The sequence below is a fragment of the Podarcis melisellensis genome, assembly GCF_964234715.1.
Source record: "Podarcis melisellensis genome assembly, chromosome: 2".
In the NCBI taxonomy this organism is placed as follows: domain Eukaryota; kingdom Metazoa; phylum Chordata; class Lepidosauria; order Squamata; family Lacertidae; genus Podarcis; species Podarcis melisellensis.
This window is the reverse complement of record NC_138529.1, coordinates 60414251-60436079: the sequence shown is the minus strand read 5'-3', so window position 1 is coordinate 60436079 and position 21829 is coordinate 60414251. Positions and strand designations below refer to the sequence as shown.

At 42.1% G+C, this 21829-nt stretch overlaps 2 protein-coding genes across 11 annotated transcripts; one reads left to right on the top strand and one right to left on the bottom strand.

Annotated features, from left to right (window-relative positions):
* The first annotated feature begins 6013 nt into the window (after nt 1–6013).
* HNRNPH1 (heterogeneous nuclear ribonucleoprotein H1) lies at nt 6014–21294 on the top strand. Of its 10 annotated transcripts, none has more exons than XM_081900658.1 (14): nt 6014–6037; nt 6451–6615; nt 14233–14367; nt 15100–15255; nt 15433–15576; nt 16782–16920; nt 17814–17992; nt 18078–18149; nt 18207–18337; nt 18429–18564; nt 18818–18901; nt 19025–19075; nt 20092–20184; nt 20547–21294. In XM_081900658.1, exons 2-14 carry the CDS (start codon nt 6567–6569, stop codon nt 20663–20665), a joined length of 1488 nt encoding a protein of 495 aa, XP_081756784.1. In that variant the 5' UTR covers nt 6014–6037; nt 6451–6566; the 3' UTR covers nt 20666–21294. The 10 variants fall into 10 exon arrangements, with proteins under 10 accessions (XP_081756784.1, XP_081756783.1, XP_081756785.1 ...); XM_081900657.1 differs by lacking the exon at nt 6014–6037 and adding an exon at nt 6079–6233; XM_081900659.1 differs by lacking the exon at nt 6014–6037 and adding an exon at nt 6166–6317 and having other exon boundaries at nt 14239–14367.
* LOC309364009 (deoxycytidine kinase 2-like) lies at nt 8119–12609 on the bottom strand. Its single transcript, XM_081900665.1, has 7 exons — nt 12476–12609; nt 11559–11674; nt 11171–11364; nt 10825–10972; nt 9719–9834; nt 9198–9297; nt 8119–8551 (listed from the first exon to the last, which is right to left on the bottom strand). The coding sequence occupies exons 1-7, from the start codon at nt 12570–12572 to the stop codon at nt 8528–8530; spliced, it is 795 nt and encodes a 264-aa protein (XP_081756791.1). The 5' UTR covers nt 12573–12609; the 3' UTR covers nt 8119–8527.
* Nucleotides 21295–21829: the final 535 nt, after the last annotated feature.

Genomic DNA, 21829 nt, shown 5'->3' with positions numbered 1-21829 from the left:
CCTACTTAAAATATCCTCGATAGAGCCTGCCTCTTAAAAACCAACTTACACCTGTGATTCAAAATATCCTAGCCCATTATATGTTATCCCAACTGACAGGCTATATTTCATGGCTATCACTGAAATAATTCTACTGCTGAATTATAATATTCTCTCCCATCCATCTCACACTTCATTTCTATGTACTGCAATGTGTAATCACAGAAGTCCAGAGCTATCAGAAACAATACATGAACTGCATTATAATGAACTGCATGATACTGTTTTTGACTGATTACTTGGATGAGATAGAATTGCTTGCAAAACTCCTTGAGCTGCTGGAAGACAATGCTACACCAATTTGGGCAGGGTGAGGGGGGAGAGAGAAATCACACTGTCATTTCCCCAGTGCAAAGGGAGAAATAATGTGGGACTTGGGGCATGGTAGGGAATAAATGGAAATTAGCTGGAATCTTATGACTGGTGTTCAAGAATGAAATGTCACACATGCAAAAGAGGCGACATAATTTAAAATGTCTGAATGAAGTCAATGGAGAGCCACATACAACCAAATCTGACCTTTACCCTCCCTTTCCACCCCCACAGCAACACCAGAGGACAGGACTCCTAGTAATTCAGTTGTCAGGTACAGCACAGCAGCATGGATCCAGCAGGGAAACATCTTAATGTATCAAAATGTGCAGTGTGGGTAGAGAACTGGGAGTAAGAAGTGGGAACGATTTTTGACCGGGCCTTTTGCAAAAAGGTAGCTTGCACAACTAACAAGGACACACATAACATGATAATCATGATAATCATGGGCATAGCCAGGGCAGGGCTGCCCCCCCCCAGTCAAGTAAATCAATAAAAAAACTTAACTGAGGTTCTAACACGAAGTCTCAACCCTCCCAACATAAATCCTGGCTACATCAGTGATGATAGGCAGATAGAACCCTAACCTAAAACACTTGTCAGCAACAATAAATCACAGAGCAGGCACACAAACACTGGACCAATATCTACTTAGGCAACACTATTACAAAATACCATGTCAGCCACAACATCAAGGGTTCAATCATCTGCTCATCTTCCAATATGATATAGGTCAACAATTCCTTTCTGCATTCTCTATGGAACGAACAGGCCCGTATAGAAGTAAAATAAATTATTACAGATCAGAAAGGGTGGTCTTTGGGAGAGGGGGAGGAGGAGAGCATTTCAGAGTCTGTGGATATTCTGAGTTTAAAGGGGCCATTCTTGAACAGAAGAATTTCAGAGGGAGTGTGAAACAACAGGACTACAATTTCTTAATAAATCCTAATGCCTGTAGCCTGAATCAAGATAATAGTTCCCCCCCCCGACTACATGTGTTAATTAGTTCAGTGCCGGAATGTCCATGTTACCATTAATGCTGCTTTGAACAACTTGGTCATGCCTCCATGACCTTCTAGCAGCTCCACCAAGTCCAGTGGGCACCAGCCACCACTGACTAGGGGCCTCAAAAACTGAAAGTGGCCCAGGTCTCCTTGGGAGGGCCTAGCTACAGCACGTGTGGTAAACCCAGTAGTTGGCCTGCTCCATTTCTAAACCTCATAACATTCCATATAAAGGCAGGCAGATACAGCTGTTGAGTTGGCCCAGGAGAAAAGAACGTGCTGTCAAATCCACTTTTCTTGGCAGAATTGCTACAGAAGAAATTTTCACAAATACCGGTATATAAATCCAAATCTAATCAGTAACACTATAGTGCATGTCAATATTTTATTGTAATTTACTCAAAAGCTCTTCCCCCACTTTGGTCTTTGTGACAACCGCTTCTTCTTTTTTACCTTCATCCCTGGGGTTATACAACATTTCACTGGAAACGTTCTTACTTGGAAAATTATATGTTGATACTTTAAACTTATCTTTTGCTGACTTTGCTCCGAGCAGCGGCTTCTGCCTCTTTGCCATTTCAGATAAGTAGCAGCTCTTATCAAATCATCTGCAGCTGTTTTAAATGGTATTAGGGTTGCTCTTTGCAATGAACGGAATGGGCATATGGCAAAGTTACTGAAAGCCAGAAGGTGAAGCTAGAAGGACAGTGCCAGTTCCCTCAATATTCAAGGCTGTATTTCAGATATATTTTCCAATCTGTGGTTCTGTTACTGTAATTCAGAAACTGGTAACATTCCCCCCCCCCCTCATACTGGTACAGTATACAAGATTCAATATACATTGTTTCATATTTTCTTCGTTATTTCTAGTGCATTGCATACCTTGTTGATACAAATGGATAAACAGATTGTTGCAGTTTACTTATAAGAAAGACTGGCAAAAGATATATAGAAATCCAGTTTATCTTTCAACTAATCAGACAACTTCTAATATAATTCACCACTGTATGCCATTAGTCCCTTTGGATATTTTTTAAAAAGAAAACTAGTGGGGATTAGCCAGCCAAAATTAAGCACTCTTTAAGTTGGAAGTAAGTCTAATCGAAGTCTAATTATTCAGCCTTATGTGCAGGCAAATCAACAGCTAGAAGTATGCATCATAAGCAGGGAGTTCCAGAATGTAGGAGCTGTCATGCTAATGGAACCAATATTTTAGCCTACTTCACTTTGCTAGAATATTCAGCTTGATAAAAAGTTCTGGAGACTCAAAAACTTTTGTTACATTTTGGTTCATCATAATACTTAAAAATAACCCCTAGCTATGAAAGCAAATGTATATTACCGGTACCTCTCCCCCTCCTTAGCTGATTTAGTGGGTTTTTTCTTTAATAAAATGTTTTTTATGTGGCTCACAGAAAATTGGTAAATTGCACCATAGGAGTCATCATCATCATCATCATCTCTGCTGTTAAATAAGCTTTGTTTCTGCACATCTCCACTGCCTTATATATACAGCTCTTTGCCCTATATAGCAGTTTAATTAGAGACTCACACTTCACGTGAGGGGTACTAAGAAGCAAAGTAGAACTCATACTAGACCAGGCTTCCTCAACCTTGGCCCTCCAGATGTTTTTGGCCTACAACTCCCATGATCCCTAGATAGCAGGACCAGTGGTCAGAGATGATGGGAATTGTAGTCTCAAAACATCTGGAGGGTCGAGGTTGAGGAAGCCTGTACTAGACTAATAATTTACCTCTTATGCCTTAAAATGCTTTCCTTTTCTAATTTTCTGTGACTCACATGGATTGTTTCACAGCCAAAATTTGTAAAAATAAGGAATAAGAATAAAAAATTATTATTTATACCCTGCCCATCTGACTGGGTTTTCCCAGCCATTCTGGGCTCCTCCCACAAAAATATTAAACAGAATAAAACTTCAAACATTAAAAGCTTCCCTAAACAGATGTCTTCTAAAGATCAGATAGTTGTTTATTTCCTTGACATCTGGTGGGAGAGCGTTCCACAGGGTGGGTGCCACCACTGAGAAGGCCCTCTGCCTGGTTTCCTGTAACCTCATGTCACAGTGATGGACCCGCCAGAAGGCCCTCGATGCTGGACCTCAGTGTCTGGGCTGAACGATGGGGGTAGAGATGCTCCTTCAGGTATACTGGACCAGGGCTGTTCAGGGCTTTAAAGGTCACCATCAACACTTTGAATTGTGGTTGGAAACATACTGGGAGCCAATGTACGGTAAGTCTTTCAGGACCGGTGTTATGTGGTCTTGGTGGCCACTCCCAGTCACCAGTCTAGCTGCCACATTCTGGATTAGTTGCAGTTTCCGGGTTACCTTCAAAGGTAGCCCCATTTAGAGTGCACTGCAGTAGTTCAAGTGGGAGATAACTAGAGCAAGGGGGAGAGGACGGAACCCTGAGGCACCCCACATCCAGGGGTCTGAACACTCATCCCCCAACATCACTTTCTGAACACTTTCTGAATGTTTTTAAAAGGAGTATCTGCTATCAAACTCTGTTGGATAGAATATTTTGCACCAAATATGTCTGACAAGTGTTCTGATGGGACAGCCTTTTAAAATATTAAACTAAGGGACAGGAGTTTTTTATATAAAAAAGCAAAACAATAAAACATCAGCCTGAGTACAATTAATTCAACCTCTGATTTCTCTCATACTTGCTAGGAATCATGGCTATATCACATACCATCTGAGTCTTTCCAGAATGAGCTCTGCATGATCAGAGGAGAGACACATCCTACCCTGTTTGATGTATAAGAAAAAGAGGAACCAGATCTTCGCAAAGTTATCCTATTTTTCCCACTATGTCTTTCTCCCTGATGAGAATGCTACCTGCCACATGAATAAAACCTGCATGGTATACTTTCCTACCATCTTCCAATGCTTTGCTCTCTTCATATGTGCTGCTACTAGGAGGTGCAGCCACCAGGTCCTTGCAAATAATTGACCCCCCCTTACATTCTTTTACCTGCTGAATTATTTAAGAGATAACCCTAAGATTGCAATCCCATACAAACTTACTTAGCGATAAGGCCCACTGAAATTCATGTAACTTTTTAAAGACAGTGGAAGTCTTTAAAAGCAGGTGGGCAAACTTTTTGTCGGTTTAACCTTTGGATGATCCATTCACTTGTTAAAGTAGGAGGACTGGTAAAAGAAACCGGAGACTATTCTGCAAGTGGACAAACTTGGACTTTAAACTTTAGTGCTCTACTATGCCAGCTCAGAGCTAGGATCAACATATAATTGGCTGTATGTAACAAGAGATGGGGGAAGGGGGATAAGGCCCACAGTTGGGGAACAGCCATACTTGCATTTTCTGCTTTTCTTTCTCACATATGCACACAGCCTTAAATTATGGAAGATATGCACTTGAGTACAGGAGAGGTCAGCACAGTGTTTCAAGAGCTTTAAAAAACAAAAGCAAAAGGTTGCCCAAATTGTGAGCTGCTGGTGGTGTGTCTTGTTTTGCTCTACACACTTCAGACACTTTTTCACTGTGGTGATGCAACAGACATTCTTTTTCATGGGCTTAGCCAGGATTTGATGAGGGCAGGCATTTTGTTAGGGGGCGCAGAACCTCAGTTAGCTACGTATTTTTATTGATTTTGGGGGCAGCTGCCCCTCCCTGTCTACACCCATGTTCGTTTTAGAAGTTCACAAAGTAGCATGGGGGGAAAGAGTCACTTGTCACCTGTCTTAAAATGACACACATCCTATCAACTGCAATCAATGTGCTGGTGAACAGATTGTGTGTCAGGTGTGGAATGTTGGGAAAAGGAGAAATTTATTTGCCACATTTCTATCCCACTTCGCCTCCAATGAGCTCAAGGTGGCACAAGTCATTCTCCTCTCTTTTTTATCTTCACAACAACACTGTGAAGTAGTTTAGGCTGAGAGGCTTTGAGTAGCCCCAATGAGCCTCATGGCTGAGCAGGGATTTTAACCCTAGTCTCATAGCCCAACACTCTGGAAGCTAAATTGAGCGGCAAATACCTGGCTCCCCTGCACCAAGGACATACCCTCCAACATTTCTCAGATGAAAATAGGGATGTCCCATTCCATAATGACAATTTTACTAGTTTTAACCCACACATCTTACTGGGTTGCCCCAGCCACTCTGGGCAGCTTCCAACATACATAAAAACATGGTTAAAACATTAAACATTTAAAAAAACCACTTCCTTTTACAGGGCTGCCTTCAGATGGCTGGGGAGTTGGGGTTGGATAATGCCATACTCTCCAACATTTCTCCAATGAAAATAGGGACATCCTAAGGAAAAGTGGGACATTCCATCAGAAACCTGGACATCAGAAAATAGGGACACTTGGAGGGTCTGAAAGGATACGACTGACTGCCCTTCCTTGGCCTCTCTGTATTTAAGTATGGAAAGGCTCTTCAGAGGAGCAGAACCACCAGCGGAGATAAGGATGCAGAGTTATTATGTGACGGAGTAAGAACGTCCATAGGATTCCAGCTGCTCCAAGATAGGGGGCTCGATCCGCAGCTCCAGCGTGTTCACTTTAGCCCTAGCGCATTCCGCGGCGTTCGCTTCTTCCTCGGGAGGATCAGGGCCTGCAGCCCTGGGGTGGTCGATGCAGTAGGTCTCCTTCCACCCCACCTGCCCCACAGGCCCTCCTACCCTGAAGGTACAAAAGAGCCTTGGCGCTTTAACGGAGAGCAAGGCATGGGGGAGACGCTGCCCCTCCGGCTCCTCTGTAGCCAAGCGATTGGTTGGTTCCGCTGGACGGGAATGGGGAGGGGTTACTTAATCTGATGTCACAAGCCTACAAGTGGGGGGAAGGAGTTATTTATAGAGGCGGAGAGCAACTGCGAGGAAGCCTGGTGAGTCTGAGGGAGGAAGCGGGAGGTGCGCGCGCGCGATCGGATTCGGCCTTTTCTGAAAAATACAATCTTCCTTAATTTGAGGTGCGCTATGGGGAAGCGGGGAAGGGGGGGGGAAGAGAAGGAAGCGACGCCAGTTCCGGCTGGGGAAGCTGGACGACGAGGGCTTTTTTTTTTTTTTTTAACAACCTCTCGTGTTCTTCCTTCATTGTTTTAGCGCCACGCTCGGTTGATCGACTCCGCCAGCCGCCTTGATCGTCGCCGGGCGAAAGACAGACTTGCGCGCGAGCACGCACACACATAAAGAACAGCGGGGAAAAAAGGCCCGACGCGATGGATCCGTGCCACACTGAAGAAACCGGCCCAGAGATCCCCGGCCTGGGTGAGTGGGCGCCGCCAACTGGCAAGGAGGCGGCGGCGGAAGGAAGGAATCCGCGGCCGTTAAGGCCGTTGCTGCTGCGGCTTTCGAGCGCTGGCGCAGATCGGGGGAGGGGGGAGGGGAGGGGCTTCGGCGCAGACGCCTCGGTCCTCCGCTCTGCCTGCCTGTGTAAGTCCAACGAGGCTCCCTCATCCCTTCCTTTCTAGGCCTCTCGCCGCCACCAGCCTCCCCAGTGGGGAAAGCGGCGGGAGCGCGCCCTTCGCTCTCCCGGGCCCTCTCCCTTTATACGTTCTCTGCCTTCCTCCTTTTCTCTTCCCTTTCTTCTCTCTCCTCCCTCCCCCCCTTCTCTCCTTTGACCACGTCCTGCCTCCGCCATTGTGGTGGGTGTTGCCCAATCTGCGCGCTCGGCGGCCATTCCGGGGCCTAGGCGGCAGTGGAGGCGGTAGAGCCGCGCTCGGAGGCCGCCGCGGAAGGAAACGGCTGGAATCGGCCGCCTTTCTCCCTCCCGTTTCTCTTCCTCTCCCCGCCCCCCCCCCACGTCGGGCCCTTATTTGCTTATAGTGAGGCGACGGCAGGGAAGAGAATAACGTGACTAGCTCTAGGACTGCGGGGGGGGGGATCGCGCTGTAAATAGTGGGGGGGGGGAAGAGAAAAGCTGTTTCGATAAGTAGAAATCCCCGAAATGGAGGGTAGCGCGACACGTGACCGACGGCGGTTCGGAGACTGGTCGGGCGTCGCGCGTCGAACTTGTCCCAGTCCTCCGCCCGCCCACCACGCGTCTCCTTGCACAAAGCACCGCGCTGTTTGCTCCGCGGCGGGTCTGCTGAAGATGGCCCTGCCATGTGTTGCTGGCACGCTTGGAAAATAAAAATAATAGCCTCCCCGACATCTTAATCGAGCCATAAAGAATTGGCTGTGCTGGGTTCCGGGTTTCAGGGCGCACGTGGCAGTGGCTCTTTAGCAAGATGCCCAATTCCTCTTCAATTATGGAACTAGCAATAGGCTCAACTAGCCAAGGTATCCTTTATTTAGAAGTATTTTAATTGCTCTGCTTCATCTACCTAAGCAAAGGTGAGGATTAAGACCTTTATAGGAAAAAAGCCAATCAAACTTAAAGGAAAACTTGTCTTTCCGTATAAATAAAAAAGTTCCTCTGTATTGTATATAGTTTCACTCTAGAGCACTGTTGAACTTTGTCTTGCTTCTAAGGTAAAGATTATACATTTCATGGTTCTAAACTGTTTTAGTTTTCCTCCATAATCTCATACAACCCCCACCCCACAAAAAACCCTGCTAGTTTCTCAACCTGCCAGTTCTTACGTTATGAACCCCTGTGATTAAGAAATGGGTGTATTGATAAGAATATGCTTTAAATGCACCAAAGAGTGGGCACATGCTGGTGAGATACCTGATCTGTCTCAGTTTAGTTCCTGAAAGCACATGACCAATAGTACATGTGAATGTAGTGGCCTTGTTCTCTTGGAGAAAACATTCGCTGCAGTCAAGTTCTGATGAAGGCATTCACAGGTTTTATTTACAAAATGTTTATTGTACCTAAAACATATCTGATTTACACAAAACAAGTTATCTGAACAAAACAACTTTGAAGTAAGCTTTTTAGACACTTCCAGTAATGAGTAGAATTTCTTCTAAGTTGTATATTTGTGGAAGATGCACAAATTCTCTTATTTTACCTCAGAGAAACTCAGACCACAAGATGAGTTGATTCTGAAAACGATCCCAGTATCTTAAATAGCTTTTTACATCTATGTATTAAAGATTTTCTTTTCTGCTGGGTAGCAACCTTTCACCTTATGTCCATACAAAGAAAGCAGGGACTGTTTACTGTACAAAGTTAAACACTAGATAAAATGGCACTTCTCCAAATATCCTCTTAGACTGGTATTTTTAGTTGCTAAGTTGTCAAAAAAGCCTTGACCTGTAAAAACAAGATATGTGAATGAGGATTGAAAACAATTCTGATCAAAACCCTAGGGCCAAACCAGGTATTAAACATTTGCATGTGAGTTTGGCTATAAAATGTCCATGGAGGAGGTCACATGAGGAAAAAAGCTAGCTAATAATGTTTAGCATTCTGCACATCTAACCTGTAGCAGACAACTTTCATGGCAGCAGTCTAATACACTGATATGGAATTTTGACTTTAATTTAGTGGCATTTGATTCATGTGTATAAAACACTAGTTAAGCTTAGTGCAAGAGATCCCTCAGACCTTGTGGGGGGCCAGACTATATTTTGAAAAATAAATAAAAATGAATGAATTCCTATGTCCCACAAATAACCCAGAGATGCATTTTAAATACGGGTAAAAGCACATGTTCTACTCATGTAAAAACATACTGGTTCCCAGACTGTCAGCAGGCTGGATTTAGAAAGTGATTGGGCCGGATCCGGCCCCCGGGCCTTAGTTTGCCTACCCATGGTTTAAACAATAAAGTTGTAAGCAAGAAAAGGACAGTCAGCTATGGGCCATTTAAGCCCTCGTGGAATTTCTGACTACAAAAGGTAGATTGAGCTAAATCAAGCACGTGGGCTTTAAAAAACATAGGATGGAAGATACTTACTTTTTCCAATAAGTATTCTTGTTTTATTTCATCATTTTTGAAATCATCATTAACATCTAAAACCAGAACTGGTATGTCTCTAATATGGTCAAAATCCACCCTACAAAACAAAATCCACAAAGTTCAGTGTTTACTTGGAAGAAATATCAATTAACTTAAAAATAAGGAATCTCAATGACATCCCATTTGTTAACCTCTCAGTTTCTTAACTGTTATGTTTATAGAATTTGTGGCTTAAACTTCGAGTCAAGTTAGGGTTGCATCTCCTAAAGAAAACAAGCACCAGCAGCACCTAATACACTTTTAGAAGTATGTAGCCACTGTGTTGCAAGATAACACTTTTTGCCATTTCAGTATGGCATTCTTTAAGTTACCTTTAAGAAAAAGTAGTAATATAATGAGCTAAACATAATAATCTAGTAACAACTTTGATTGCAGTGATGATAAAAATGGCAGGCTTTTTGTTGGGGGGGGGGCAAAATTAGCATAATGAAAGTGTTCAAAGCTATGCGAGTTCTTACTTCATTGTCTTCTCATAAAGCCAGGTTTCATGTTTATAGTGAAGGTTTTCTAGATATTCCAGTGGAATTCCTTGTTCTTCTTCTCTGCCTCTATGGCGTAGCCTCTCCATGCATTTCTGTAATTTTTAATGTCACAATATAACATTTAGCACACTGAATTGTTATTATGAAAAGTTCTCACATGTATCTAACTAATCGTTACCTTCAGTGAATTGCTGTAAATTTATATCTACTTAAACTTTACATAAAAAATGTGTGCTACCTAATCATCAGTGTTGAACTTTGAAACATTATTGAAGTGGAACTACTTAGGTATACTAGCTTCTTAAACTTTAATATCAAAACTTTTCAATTAGCTTAAACACAGCCTAATACTTTGATTCAAAGCATGCTGACTTGGAAGCAAGTGTGATGAACTGAATTTGCTCCCAACTACATAGGCTTAGGACTCCAGCCTTCTTAATGCTTAGTAAACCTAAGAAAATGGATTGCAGTCTCCTGACAATGCAAGTAAAACATTGTTATTGAGAGAAGGATACAGAAGATTTTAACAATGCTTTAGTTTAGATGGATATCCTACAAATAAGAATGTTTAAAAGGACTACACAAGCCCATTGTTGTCTCTCGGCAACAGTGTTTACGTAGATTCTGTTGACATCAGAATGTCTTGTTAAAAGGTTTGAGATCTAGGTTTACAGTGCTCTTTAACTGAGCAGGACTGTTTCTGGGTAAAATCAAGCATCAAGTTGCTGTTCATGAATATTGGACAAAAAGGTAAGATTGTGATTTGCCCATGTTTAGTGTCTAGGACAAAAGTTACTCTTCAGGGCCATCAAAGACATATTCAAATTTGATTAAGTAAAAGCTTAGCACAATACAGGCAACTCCCCATTTGCACACCGTCAAGGCATGTGTGACTACTGGCACATGGGCCATTTTTGGCTGCGGAACGATGGGCTTGTGTGCATCCTGCTGTGTATGGTGTTTCAGAACACAACCCCTGTGCAAATGGGGATTTGCGTGCACTCTATTCAGTATCAAGAGCTCCCAATTCTGGTACTAGTATTGCATCTAAAACTAGTCAGTTTGGGGAGAAGGAAGCATACCTCAGGGGTAGTCCTGAGGTAGATAATACCATCTAGCTCTAGGCTGGAGTCAAACTGGTTCAGAAGCCACGCATGCCAATCCTGATAAATTGCCCACTCTGTTTCATTGATGTCTCCTGATTCGAATAAGTTGGAGGCAAACACATACCTGTAATAGAAAAGGCTTTTAAATGCAAATTGATACTGTGTACCTGAAGAGAAACTCAGTGGGTCTTTCACTGTACTGTTTACATTTAAAATGACTATTTTGGATGCATACTTCATATTTTATTTTAGCAAGGTGTATGTAAAGTAGCCCCTTAATTCTACCAATATCTTATTTCTGTAAATGTATGCATGCTCTTACCTATCACTGTAGACTGATCTCTCAAAAAACTGTACAGGATGTTCTGCTTCAAGTAACTTGGCAGAAATTGGTTTTAATTGTGCTTTAACTCTACTCAAACAGGCATAGGTCTGGAATGTATAAGCCCATCTTGTAGGTTTGCTGTACAACATCTGAAGTAGATTTCCACCACTCTTTTGAGATGTTGAAAGTTCCTGATAATGATAAAAAAGAAAGTCTGTCAGTAATCTTGTCACTTGGTTGTTAGACATACCAAACATCTGCTGTGGAAAGTAAAACAGCATCTAGTGTAACCTAAGAAGCATAAAGTATTGCTAAGTTACATTGACTATTGCAACATTTGTGGTATTGCAACATTTAGCACTAGGGGGCCAGCATGCTTGCTTACTTCAGACTCATTTTCAGTTGTCTGGATGTTGCACCACTTGGCAATTGGTTCAGGAATTATTTCCCACTCATCACTGTTCCTTGCTAGTAGTTGGACAAATGTGGACTTCCCTGCAGCTGTTAAGAAAATTCAGCTAGTATTAGGATAAGACATTGGTAGCATAATACAGAGACACACACTGGCCTTTCCAGAAGCTGAGGTATTAAAACACTTGCAAGGCTAGGCTCTTCTTTCTCTTATGAATCCGATTTACCCCTTCTTCCCCAAGCTCCTGATTTGGAATGCATTTATAACGTTGTGTAACTTGGTTTTCTATCTCCAAATGACAAAACATTGTGTTGTGTGGAAGGTATGAGGGCAGAAAATAAGTGTACTTAGAGAAGTATTGGAGTATGTATTGAGTATACCCTTGCGCCCTTTTCATTGAAGCCTGTTGTATGACTTGGCTGTTTCAATCCAGACCTTTGCAGTGACTTGTCTTAAAAACTGTTTTTGTTACCATTGATTTTTTAAAGGCCTAATATTATATAAGCGGACGTTCCATAAGCATATACTGTGAATCTATTCAGTAAATAGGTAAGGACAGCCTTGAGCCGTGTTTTTAGCAGAGGTAACAGGCGAACACAGCACTGTCCTTATCAATGTTTAGGCGCCAGCGCCTTAAATCCCGCCATATCAACGTCCGTCTTCCTAGCTGTAATTTGGCGCCGGAAGACGTGCTACCGGGACAGAGGGGAAAAGAGCACTCCACTGCCGTCCCAATAGCTCTGTCTTTGTAAATAGGAAGCCCTCCTTGAAGCAAAGGCTTCATTTTTGCCACCGTTAATTTACAGGAGTTAAATTTTTAAAAAGGCAGACCCCAAAGTTCAGACATTCCTATCAAGCAAACATAGGCGGGTCCAGGGCCAGGCACTTACCGATATTCCCTTCAATGGTGATTTTCTTCAGGCGTTTTTGGAAGCTGCGGTCCAGCGCACTGGGTCCGACGCAGGGGCGCTTGGCGGGGGGATACATGGCGAGCGGTCTTTGTTTGCCCGGCTTCAGGAAGCAACTGAGGCGAGCTCTTCCCGCGCCTTCGCGTCTCTTCAAGAATCCCGCCTGTGCTCAGCCAATCCATAGCGGCGACCCGCCTCTGCTTTTTCTCCTGTCCCGCCCTCTTGGCTCTGCTGCCAAGGAGAGCTCGACCCTTCGCTCCCGCGCTCTGGAAACTGCCGCCCGCCCTTCTTGTGGGGGAGACGCGGTTGAAGTTGCTCCTTGCAGTCCTCGCCCCTTGCCGCGTGTCTCCCCTTTCACAAAGTGCCTCTGGCACTCGCAATTTCAGGTTGGATCTTTGTTTCGGCTGTATTATTGGGGGCTTTGCAATTGGCGCCTGTGTTGTTGTGGTAAAATTGCAATTTCCATGAATTATGGAACCAGAATGTTCCATAAGCAGAATTGGGCGCACGTGGTCGTGTGGAATCGGGTTAAAGTGGAAAGAGGTCGAATAATTAGTTGGGGCTTAATTCCCCGATCATCAAGGGAGTGGCATTAAAGTATAAAGCATGTAAGGAATCGTTAGGTCTGTGTAGCCCACAACATATTTTATAAGGTACTTTGAGCGCCATTTGTGTTCCTGTGCCATTTTGAGTTGGAAGAGGCTAATTATACCGACATTGTACGTTAGTCTTATACTGGTACAGCTTGCGGTGCCATTGGTGCTTTCTTGAGCGAAATGTGGTGATTTGTCGGTGCTGCCATGTTTGATGGCCATTTCCGCATGCGTTGAAAGCACGTACAACATGGATGACTCCACCGCTTGATTATGCAATGAAGGGTATAGGCCTCGTAGTCTTGCGTGTAAGGGCAAATCAAAAGAGCCAATTTGGGGGAGGGGGTTGGCTTTGTTCTTCGGCGCATGCGTGCGATGAGCGGGGATTGAGTTGGGCAGGCTAAGCAGGACGAGAACAGGCTCGGTTGTTGCGGGAGGGGGCGGTGGAATCCTACCAACTTTGTTTTACTCGGAAGTAAATGCCATTAAGTTCACTAGGGGTGTACTGTATTCCCAAGTAAAAGCGCACAGCGATTGGTAGCCTTGGACTCGCAGCGGGGAGGGGGGGAGTTTTGTCTGCCACAAGTCATGCGCAAGTGGCGCTTGTATTTTCGGCGCGTGGGAGGGATGGGCAGACTGCACAGCGCATGCGCCGGGTGGGGGTGTGCGCGCACGCGCCGTGAGCTGCGTTTTCGGCCACGCCGCGCAAGAAGCAGGTGAGCCCCCTCGTAGTTTTGTAGTCGTTGGTCCTGTCCTAGTTCGGGTTCCGCGAGTATTTTTTGCTTCGACTAGTGAGGGGCCTCTCTGCGCAGCCGGTTCTTCGGACTGCTGTCGACGACCGAGGCCTGTTTTTTTCTGAGGCGGCGCCAGGGCTCGGCCGAGCGGAAACGCAAGTCCTCCGTCGGCGCCATTTCATAAGTGAACCTAGAGCGCGCCGCCGCCGCCGCCCGGCCCACTGGGTTCGCAGAGGCGAAGCGACCCTAAAACCCGCCCGCGGGGGACCAGCATTTCGGTTTGCCATGTGTACGTGGGGAAGAGACTTGAGTGGGGAAGAGGGAGGGCGAGCGGCGACTTTGGGCGGGCGAGGTGCTCCGTTGCCGATCTTCTGCCCCACTCAGTGTGGCGACGTCTTTGTTTGCCCCGTAGCAACAGAAGGGGAAACGGAGACTACGCTCACTTCCAGCATGATGTTAAACACCGAAGGCGGCGAGGGGTATGTCGTGAAAGTGCGAGGGTTGCCTTGGTCCTGCTCCGCGGATGAGGTGCAGAGGTTTTTCTCCGGTAAGAGCCGTTCGCGTGTCCGCTTCTCTCCCCCCCCCCCCCCCCCAGTCTCCATGGAGCAGGTTCCTTCCCTTACTCAGTTACTGTAGTGAAAGGTAAACAAGCTGTAGAGTTGTTTTTTCTCCATACCCTTTCCTCCGTAAGAACTTCCGTGTTGCAGGTTAGATTAAATCTAGAACTCTGAATTATAAAATGAACAATTAAGTACTTTCCCCTCTGGTAATAGGGGAAGCTGCCTTCAAGGATATAACAGTTCACAATTTAGGCTCCAATCCTAACCCCACTTACCTGGGAGTAAACCTCATTGGATTCAGGACTTACTTTTGAGTAGTCATGGTTAGATTTGTGCTGTTTACTTCAAATAGTATTAAGGACTACAATGCTTAAAGCTGATAAGAAATGAGAACGACAGCTCATGGTAATAAGAACAGAAATAAAGATCATAAGGTTATGTTTCCTTTGTCACTTTAAACCCCCATAATAATATTATGGCTAAGTTAATTTTGCTTTTGTTCTTTTTTGAAGTTAAACATATAATTACATAAATAATATATTCTGTACTGCAGGATGAAACTGTTTACTTGAAAGAACCTTATTGACTTCTATTGAGATTTCAAGGACACACATCAGATTGTAGCCGTACAAGCCAAGCCTTTGCACAGTTAGAAGTCCCTGATGAAGTTAGTGTTGCTTCTGACAGTGTGTTAAACTTGTTCTTCCGCTCTTTCTTAGAATGCAAAATACTAAATGGATCTTCAGGGGTCCGTTTTATCTACACAAGGGAAGGAAGACCAAGCGGAGAAGCATTTGTTGAACTGGAGACCGAAGAAGATGTGAAGCTGGCATTGAAAAAAGACAGAGAAACAATGGGACACAGATATGTTGAAGGTTTGGATTGAATTGACATAGTAACTGACTTAAGTAGCTCTTCAGTTGGGTGGAGCTTAGATGCATGGTTATTCTTCTGTGTGTATGTAAATGTGAACCTGTTCTCCAAATGAATGTCGTGCATTGACCTTTTTGTGCCATGTTCCAAAATTCATTAATTCTAAGTGCCTCTTGCAGTCTTCAAGTCAAACAACGTTGAAATGGATTGGGTTCTGAAGCATACTGGTCCTAACAGCCCTGATACGGCTAATGATGGTTTTGTACGTCTTAGAGGACTTCCATTTGGTTGTAGCAAGGAAGAAATTGTTCAGTTTTTCTCAGGTATGTGGGGTATAAGTTCTAGCTATAGCTGTATTGGTAAAGATTAGAATTGCAATGGCACTGAAGTAATGCCTAGCCAACTAATAATAAATAATCCTTGAATGGCCAATTCTGTATGGTTATGCTTTAGGTGTTTTTAAAGACAAACACAGTAGTTTAAATTATTTGATAATTTGAGAACTGCCTCTAAAACTTGATGTAGCAAGTAAAACTTTATTCCAGTCTAACCCTGCAAAGCTTTAAGGACTAACTAATCGTTAAACCATAAAGTAAAGATTGGAAGCAAAGTTGCCATTTTAACTCTTCCACTCCACTCAGCCAAACATTTAGAATGCTTTCTTAAATTTGAGTGTCTAGAATAAGGTTATTGAATAAATGTTATAACTTTAGCTTGGTTGAATGGATGGAAGGAAATGCTCACATGTGTAGTAGAAGCTCTTTATGACATGTAAAAGGAATACAGAAAATAAGTATTTGTCTGATAGGTTTAAAAATATTTGCTTCAAGGTTTGGTATGTCATAAAGTAATTTGCTCTTAAAAACTCTATTGAAACTGAAATGTTAAAGCAAATGGAAGTGAGCGTTACATCAGAATGTTTGGAATATATTGCAGTAGTCCAGATAAGTGTGAATGTACTCTGATGAATTGTGATAAACAGATCAACTTGCACAGTATTAGATTTCTGTTGAAATATTTTTTCCCAAGTTGTTTTTTCTTCATAAAATTTAATATGTATATACAGTGTCTTGAAATGAAGTGTTTATGAAAATGCAAATCTTTGATTTTGTTACTAGATCTGTTAAACATTTGCATGACATTATCTTTGAGTTTAATTTGATTCTTGTTAAGATCTAGAATTGACATTTTTAGAGGAATTTTAATTGTTCAATTGAATTTATTTATTAGTAAATTGCTGCTTTAATGTTTTTCTTAACACATCCTGCACTAATTGGAAATAATATTAATCAAAATGTTACAGAAATGTTTTTTATGCAAGCAGGCTGAGTTAAGAATCTTTTAAATAGTATGTAATAAGTGTTTCTTGTTGACATGTTTCTTTTATAGTGTCTAATAGTATGGTTTACTGATTCTGAAATTTATAAAGTATAACTTCTGGTGTATTTTAAAGCTATAAGAAAATCATGATTGGGCTTGTGATGTTAATATTACCCCCCTACTGGGGTTATTTGTCCTTGGGTTGAAGGGTTGGAAATCGTGCCAAATGGGATAACATTGCCGGTGGACTTCCAGGGGAGGAGTACGGGGGAGGCCTTCGTGCAGTTTGCTTCACAGGAAATAGCTGAAAAGGCTCTAAAGAAACACAAGGAAAGAATAGGGCACAGGTGGGGATGGATGGTTGGTTGGATATGTCGCTCTTCTTATGGTAAACTGTTATTAAATCCATATTCTCTCTTCTTAAGTGCTCACCTCACAACATGTAATTTCATGCCCTACTAACACCCCCAATTTTATAATGAAACGTTAATTTTTGTTATGTTTTTGCAAACTGGCTGTGAAAGGCTAGTTCGTCTACCCCTCCCTAGACCTCTCAAAACTGTTCATTCTGAACAAGTTTAAATGATATTTAAGGAAGTTGAGAGATTATGGCTTTAAATTTTTCTAATAGCACCAATTATGCCTCTAGCTCTAAAGACACTTAGCATTTTATTACCATAAGAAAATGTGATTACTAAACTTGTTCTATATATTGATGTAACATTTTCTTGTATAATTTTTCACATAAAAACATAATTTCCAAAAATGTCACAAAGGGATTTATTCTAAGTTTTGTGACGTATTAATTGAAGCATGCACCTTTTTTGCATTTGCTGATTTGCTATGCAAACGCATAGGATGGGCTCATGAGCACATAGTGCTTTTTGGAGTGTGTTGATGGATTAGAATTCTGGCGGAGGCTGGATTTCTAACCCTCTTTCATATTGCCATATGAGCAAAATATGGGTACTGTTGAGTGGACATAAGTCCCTCCAAGTTCTGATTCTTCAGAAGCTTAAACTAGTTTGCTCTCCCTAACCCTTAAGGTTGGGATATCTTAATGAGCAACCTCAAACTGATTTACTGAATTAGCCTTGGATTATTTTCTATGACTAAACGTAAAAATTCTGGCTTAAAATTGCCAGTTCCAAGGCTGTGGTATTGTAATGTATTATATTGTATAACCTAATATGCATATTTTTAAAAAACTCAACTAGTTTTATGTGTGTGAACCTTTTAGGTACATTGAAATCTTCAAGAGTAGCAGAGCAGAAGTGCGCACTCATTATGATCCTCCTCGCAAGCTTATGGCCATGCAGAGGCCAGGTCCTTATGACCGGCCGGGCGTGGGAAGAGGCTACAACAGCCTTGGTAGAGGAAGTGGTTTTGAAAGAATGAGACGTGGTGCATATGGAGGAGGTAAATATATAGAGCTTTCTTATTCAAAAACAGATAGTTCTGTTGGAAGATCATTTTCAACATAACTCTAAATTGTGGGTTGCAGGTTATGGTGGTTATGATGACTATAATGGATATAATGATGGCTATGGCTTTGGATCGGATCGATTTGGAAGAGGTAAGAATTCTTGATTAGGGCAGTTGAGGAAACTTGTCCTACATACAAAAGATTTAGAATGGACTGTTTCCACAGGGATGTCAGACCACAGGTATGGGGATGGATCCTCTACTTTCCAAAGCACAACTGGTCACTGTGTGCACATGAGAGGATTACCTTACAGAGCTACAGAGAACGACATTTACAATGTAAGTGACTGTCTTGACATTTTTATTTGGATTTGTTGCTGCAGAACATTGAGAAATTTTCATTGAGTTAATGACTGTCTTTTCTATCTAGTTCTTCTCGCCTCTTAATCCTGTAAGAGTACACATTGAAATTGGGCCTGATGGTCGAGTAACAGGAGAGGCAGATGTTGAGTTCGCTACTCATGAGGATGCTGTTGCTGCAATGTCCAAAGACAAAGCAAATATGCGTAAGTTAAAGCTCCCCTGCAGATGTATGCACTTTTTAAAAAAACTGTAGAATAGAATGAATCAGTTTAGTATACTGGCTTTGCTTGTTAACATTGTGGTAACTTGGTGAGAGTGTGATGTTCACTACTGCTCATGATTCTCAGAATTGAATAGCCTTCAAGTTTTGCATCAAGTTGGCTAAGTTCTTTGTACTGTACATGAGGTAAGTTGAACTGTTTGTGTTCAGAGCATTGCTATTTTTTGTTTCCTTAGAACACCGATATGTAGAACTCTTCTTGAATTCCACAGCTGGAGGAAGTGGTGGTGCATATGGCAGTCAAATGATGGGAGCAATGGGTAAGTGTAAGCAATTCAGTTTCATGTTGTCCCGCTGATGTTTAACAAAACTGGCTAATTTTTACAGTTCTGCTTATTCTCGGTGGCCTGAAACTAATATTCAACATTCTGTCTTAATCACAGTCAAGGAAACGGAAGGGGTAGTTCAAGATTGGAACACGAACACATTGGCAGGTATATAAAACTTTTGGGTCTACGTTTTGACAATTAGACCGTTAAATAAGAACTGCATGTGTGAATGGTAGTATGAATGGTTTCCAAGGTGCAGAGTGGTAACATTGGGTGCTTGGGGGAAGAGATGCTTGTTGTCCATAATGTTGCTACAGTTTTCTACCTACAGCAGTCACTGCTGGGAGGGTGAGGGTAGGAATGTTGAATAGAAGGTAGAATTAAACTGGCAAAGATTGTACCACAATGGTGGTTCCTCTTATTGGATATCCTGTTAACTTGAATATTCAGTAAAACCAAAACTTCAGAAGCTTGGTTTGCTTGTACTAAAAAGTTTTATTCTGAAGTGGTGGTTCATTTTATTTGTATGTGGTGCATATGCAGTTTTAGTAGCACTTAACAGAATGGCTTCGTGCTTTACAAGGTACAATTAAGTTAAAAAAGCAAACTTCATATCCTCAACTGCAAAAGAGTTTTGCAGAGATGTGAAATGGGTTACCAGCTGTATTTTGCATTTAGTTTGTACAAAAATGTAGAATGGTGTTCTGTGTCAGGTGCAGGTTTCCTAGTCACAGCTTGGAAAGACTAACTTCTTTTGGTACCTCCCCTGAGCTGTTTAAAGCTACATATACAAAAGGGTTTGTGTTGTCTGTTAGCCACATAATGAAGGCTATGCTCTATATTGCCAAATGCTGCTTCAGATTAGGTAAATAGGTTTGAAATGAATGGTGGCCAAGAAATAAAATAGCAGTTTCAGGGGGGGGGGGGAACACCCTCCTCTGCTTCTAATTCAATTGTTCATATAATTTGAAAACTCCGGTGCCATAAGAATCTATAAATTGTTTTATCTGCAAATAAATTCCTGAGTGAAGAGCAAATTAGGAAGAATCTTCTCAAAATAAAATTCAGGTACACAGTGAACTAGGAGCAGACTTGCCTTTTTAAAGTAGCATGTAGGCATATGCTTTTTGTGGAAGGTGATTGTAGCCAAGGTGTTAACATGTGTGTCCTTAACTTGAAAGGAAGCCAATCCAGTTATGGTGGTCCAGCTAACCAGCAATTGAGTGGGGGTTATGGAGGAGGCTACGGTGGTCAAAGCAGCATGAGCGGATATGGTAAGTTGTTTTTATTAGTCTTGGATGTGTTATGCAGTTAGCTACCCACCTAATGCAAGGATCAACTTGTCTTGAAAAAGTTAAAATATTATATTGTCCAAATACTTGGTTTCAGCTAGAAAATCAGTTTAGATGAGCAAGCAGGAAAAGCTTTCAGTGACTAATTTTTTAAAAAAACAATATTTAAAAGATGATGTTGGGTGATGCAGAGTTGGATCCAATCCATATGAAGCTAGCCTGCCACTTCCATTGTGTGATAGTACAGGATCTAAAGCAGGTTATAAGGATAACCTGGGGGTGAGGGAAATGTGCCATGTATGTAAGTGACTGCACTGAATTGTCTTATTTGTTATCTGTCTTAGGTAACCAGAGTGCAATGAACAGCAGCTACTACAGCAGTGGGAATCGTGCATCCATGGGAGTGAATGGCATGGCTGGAATGTCGAACATGTCCAACATGAGTGGGGGCTGGGGGATGTAACTGGTCTCCTAATTTTTGGTCAACTTTTTTTAAGAAAACAAAACAAACTAAGTTTAACAGTTTTGCAATACAAGCTTGTGATTTATGCTTTACTTGTAAGTGAAATCAGGATCATTTTAAAACATTCAGGTTCAGTATTTTTGAATATGCTGAAACATTCATCTAGGATATAAGTCAAGTAAAGACGTTCCTGTTAAACAATTTTCAGCTTTTTTCCAGTTTTTGTTGTAGGAGTGTATTTGAGCAGTAAGCGTATTTAGGTTAAAGCTGTTTCAATTATGTTAAATGTTGCTCTTATACCATATAACACCAGATGCTGTTTTCAGAGCATGTTCAAGGACATGCCTTTTTGTACAAACAAGATATAGGAGCTGTGTTGGAATCTCAAAAGTGAACATTTGGCATGTTAGTTCTAGTTTTTTCTTTTTAATATCTTGTAAGGCACATTTAAGCTTTTTAAGTTAATGGGGAAATGTGAGACGCAATACGGCTACCTTTAGGATTTTGGTCTTGGTGTTCGTATGAAATCTGAGGCCTTGATTTAATCTTTCATTGTATTGTGATTTACTTTTAGGTGTTTGCGCTTAAGTGAAAATTGTTAAAATAAAACTTCCTTTTAAAAACTGGAACCTCTCTTGATTTGAAATGTGCACTGTGTTGCCAGCAGCAATTGATAACACTAATTACTGCCACCAGTTTAGTAGTTTCATCCAGCAGCAGAAAGTTGCTGTTTGCAAAGTCAAGAGTTGTCAATAACCACTGAATCAGAACTTGACAAAGAATGTAAACGCTAATGCTGAAGAGCAGTCATAACCCACCACTATTCTCTATTTACCTATTACTTAAAATAGATGGGTGCATTTCATTCCCACATGTGCCTGTGTCACATGACTGCTGTTACCTATAAGGACTGGTGTAGACAAACGTAAACCTGAATGGAAACCAGGAGGCTTAAGGGCTACACGGGGTTCTCTCCAATGAAGTCATCCTATTACAAGAGGATCTTGTGCTAACAGGAGGGTCCCATCTCCCTATAACAGCCCCAACCAGTCTGCTCTGGAGGTTGGGAAAACCCCCAGAAGAGATGTTTACAGGTGGAAGTCCTGCTAATGGACATCGTCACTGCATACACCACTGTTTCACATTTCTTTGAACTTTCACAAA

Coding starts and splice junctions, on each gene's coding strand:
- HNRNPH1 (XM_081900658.1), top strand. CDS start 6,567: ATGGATCCGTGCCACACTGAAGAAACCGGCCCAGAGATCCCCGGCCTG. Junction 15,256..15,432: donor GGGACACAGATATGTTGAAG/GTTTGGATTGAA, acceptor TGCCTCTTGCAG/TCTTCAAGTCAAACAACGTT. Junction 18,150..18,206: donor ATCGGATCGATTTGGAAGAG/GTAAGAATTCTT, acceptor CAAAAGATTTAG/AATGGACTGTTTCCACAGGG.
- LOC309364009 (XM_081900665.1), bottom strand. CDS start 12,572: ATGTATCCCCCCGCCAAGCGCCCCTGCGTCGGACCCAGTGCGCTGGAC. Junction 9,835..10,824: donor ACCTCAGGACTACCCCTGAG/GTATGCTTCCTT, acceptor TAAAAATTACAG/AAATGCATGGAGAGGCTACG. Junction 8,552..9,197: donor AAGAATACTTATTGGAAAAA/GTAAGTATCTTC, acceptor TTGTTTTTACAG/GTCAAGGCTTTTTTGACAAC.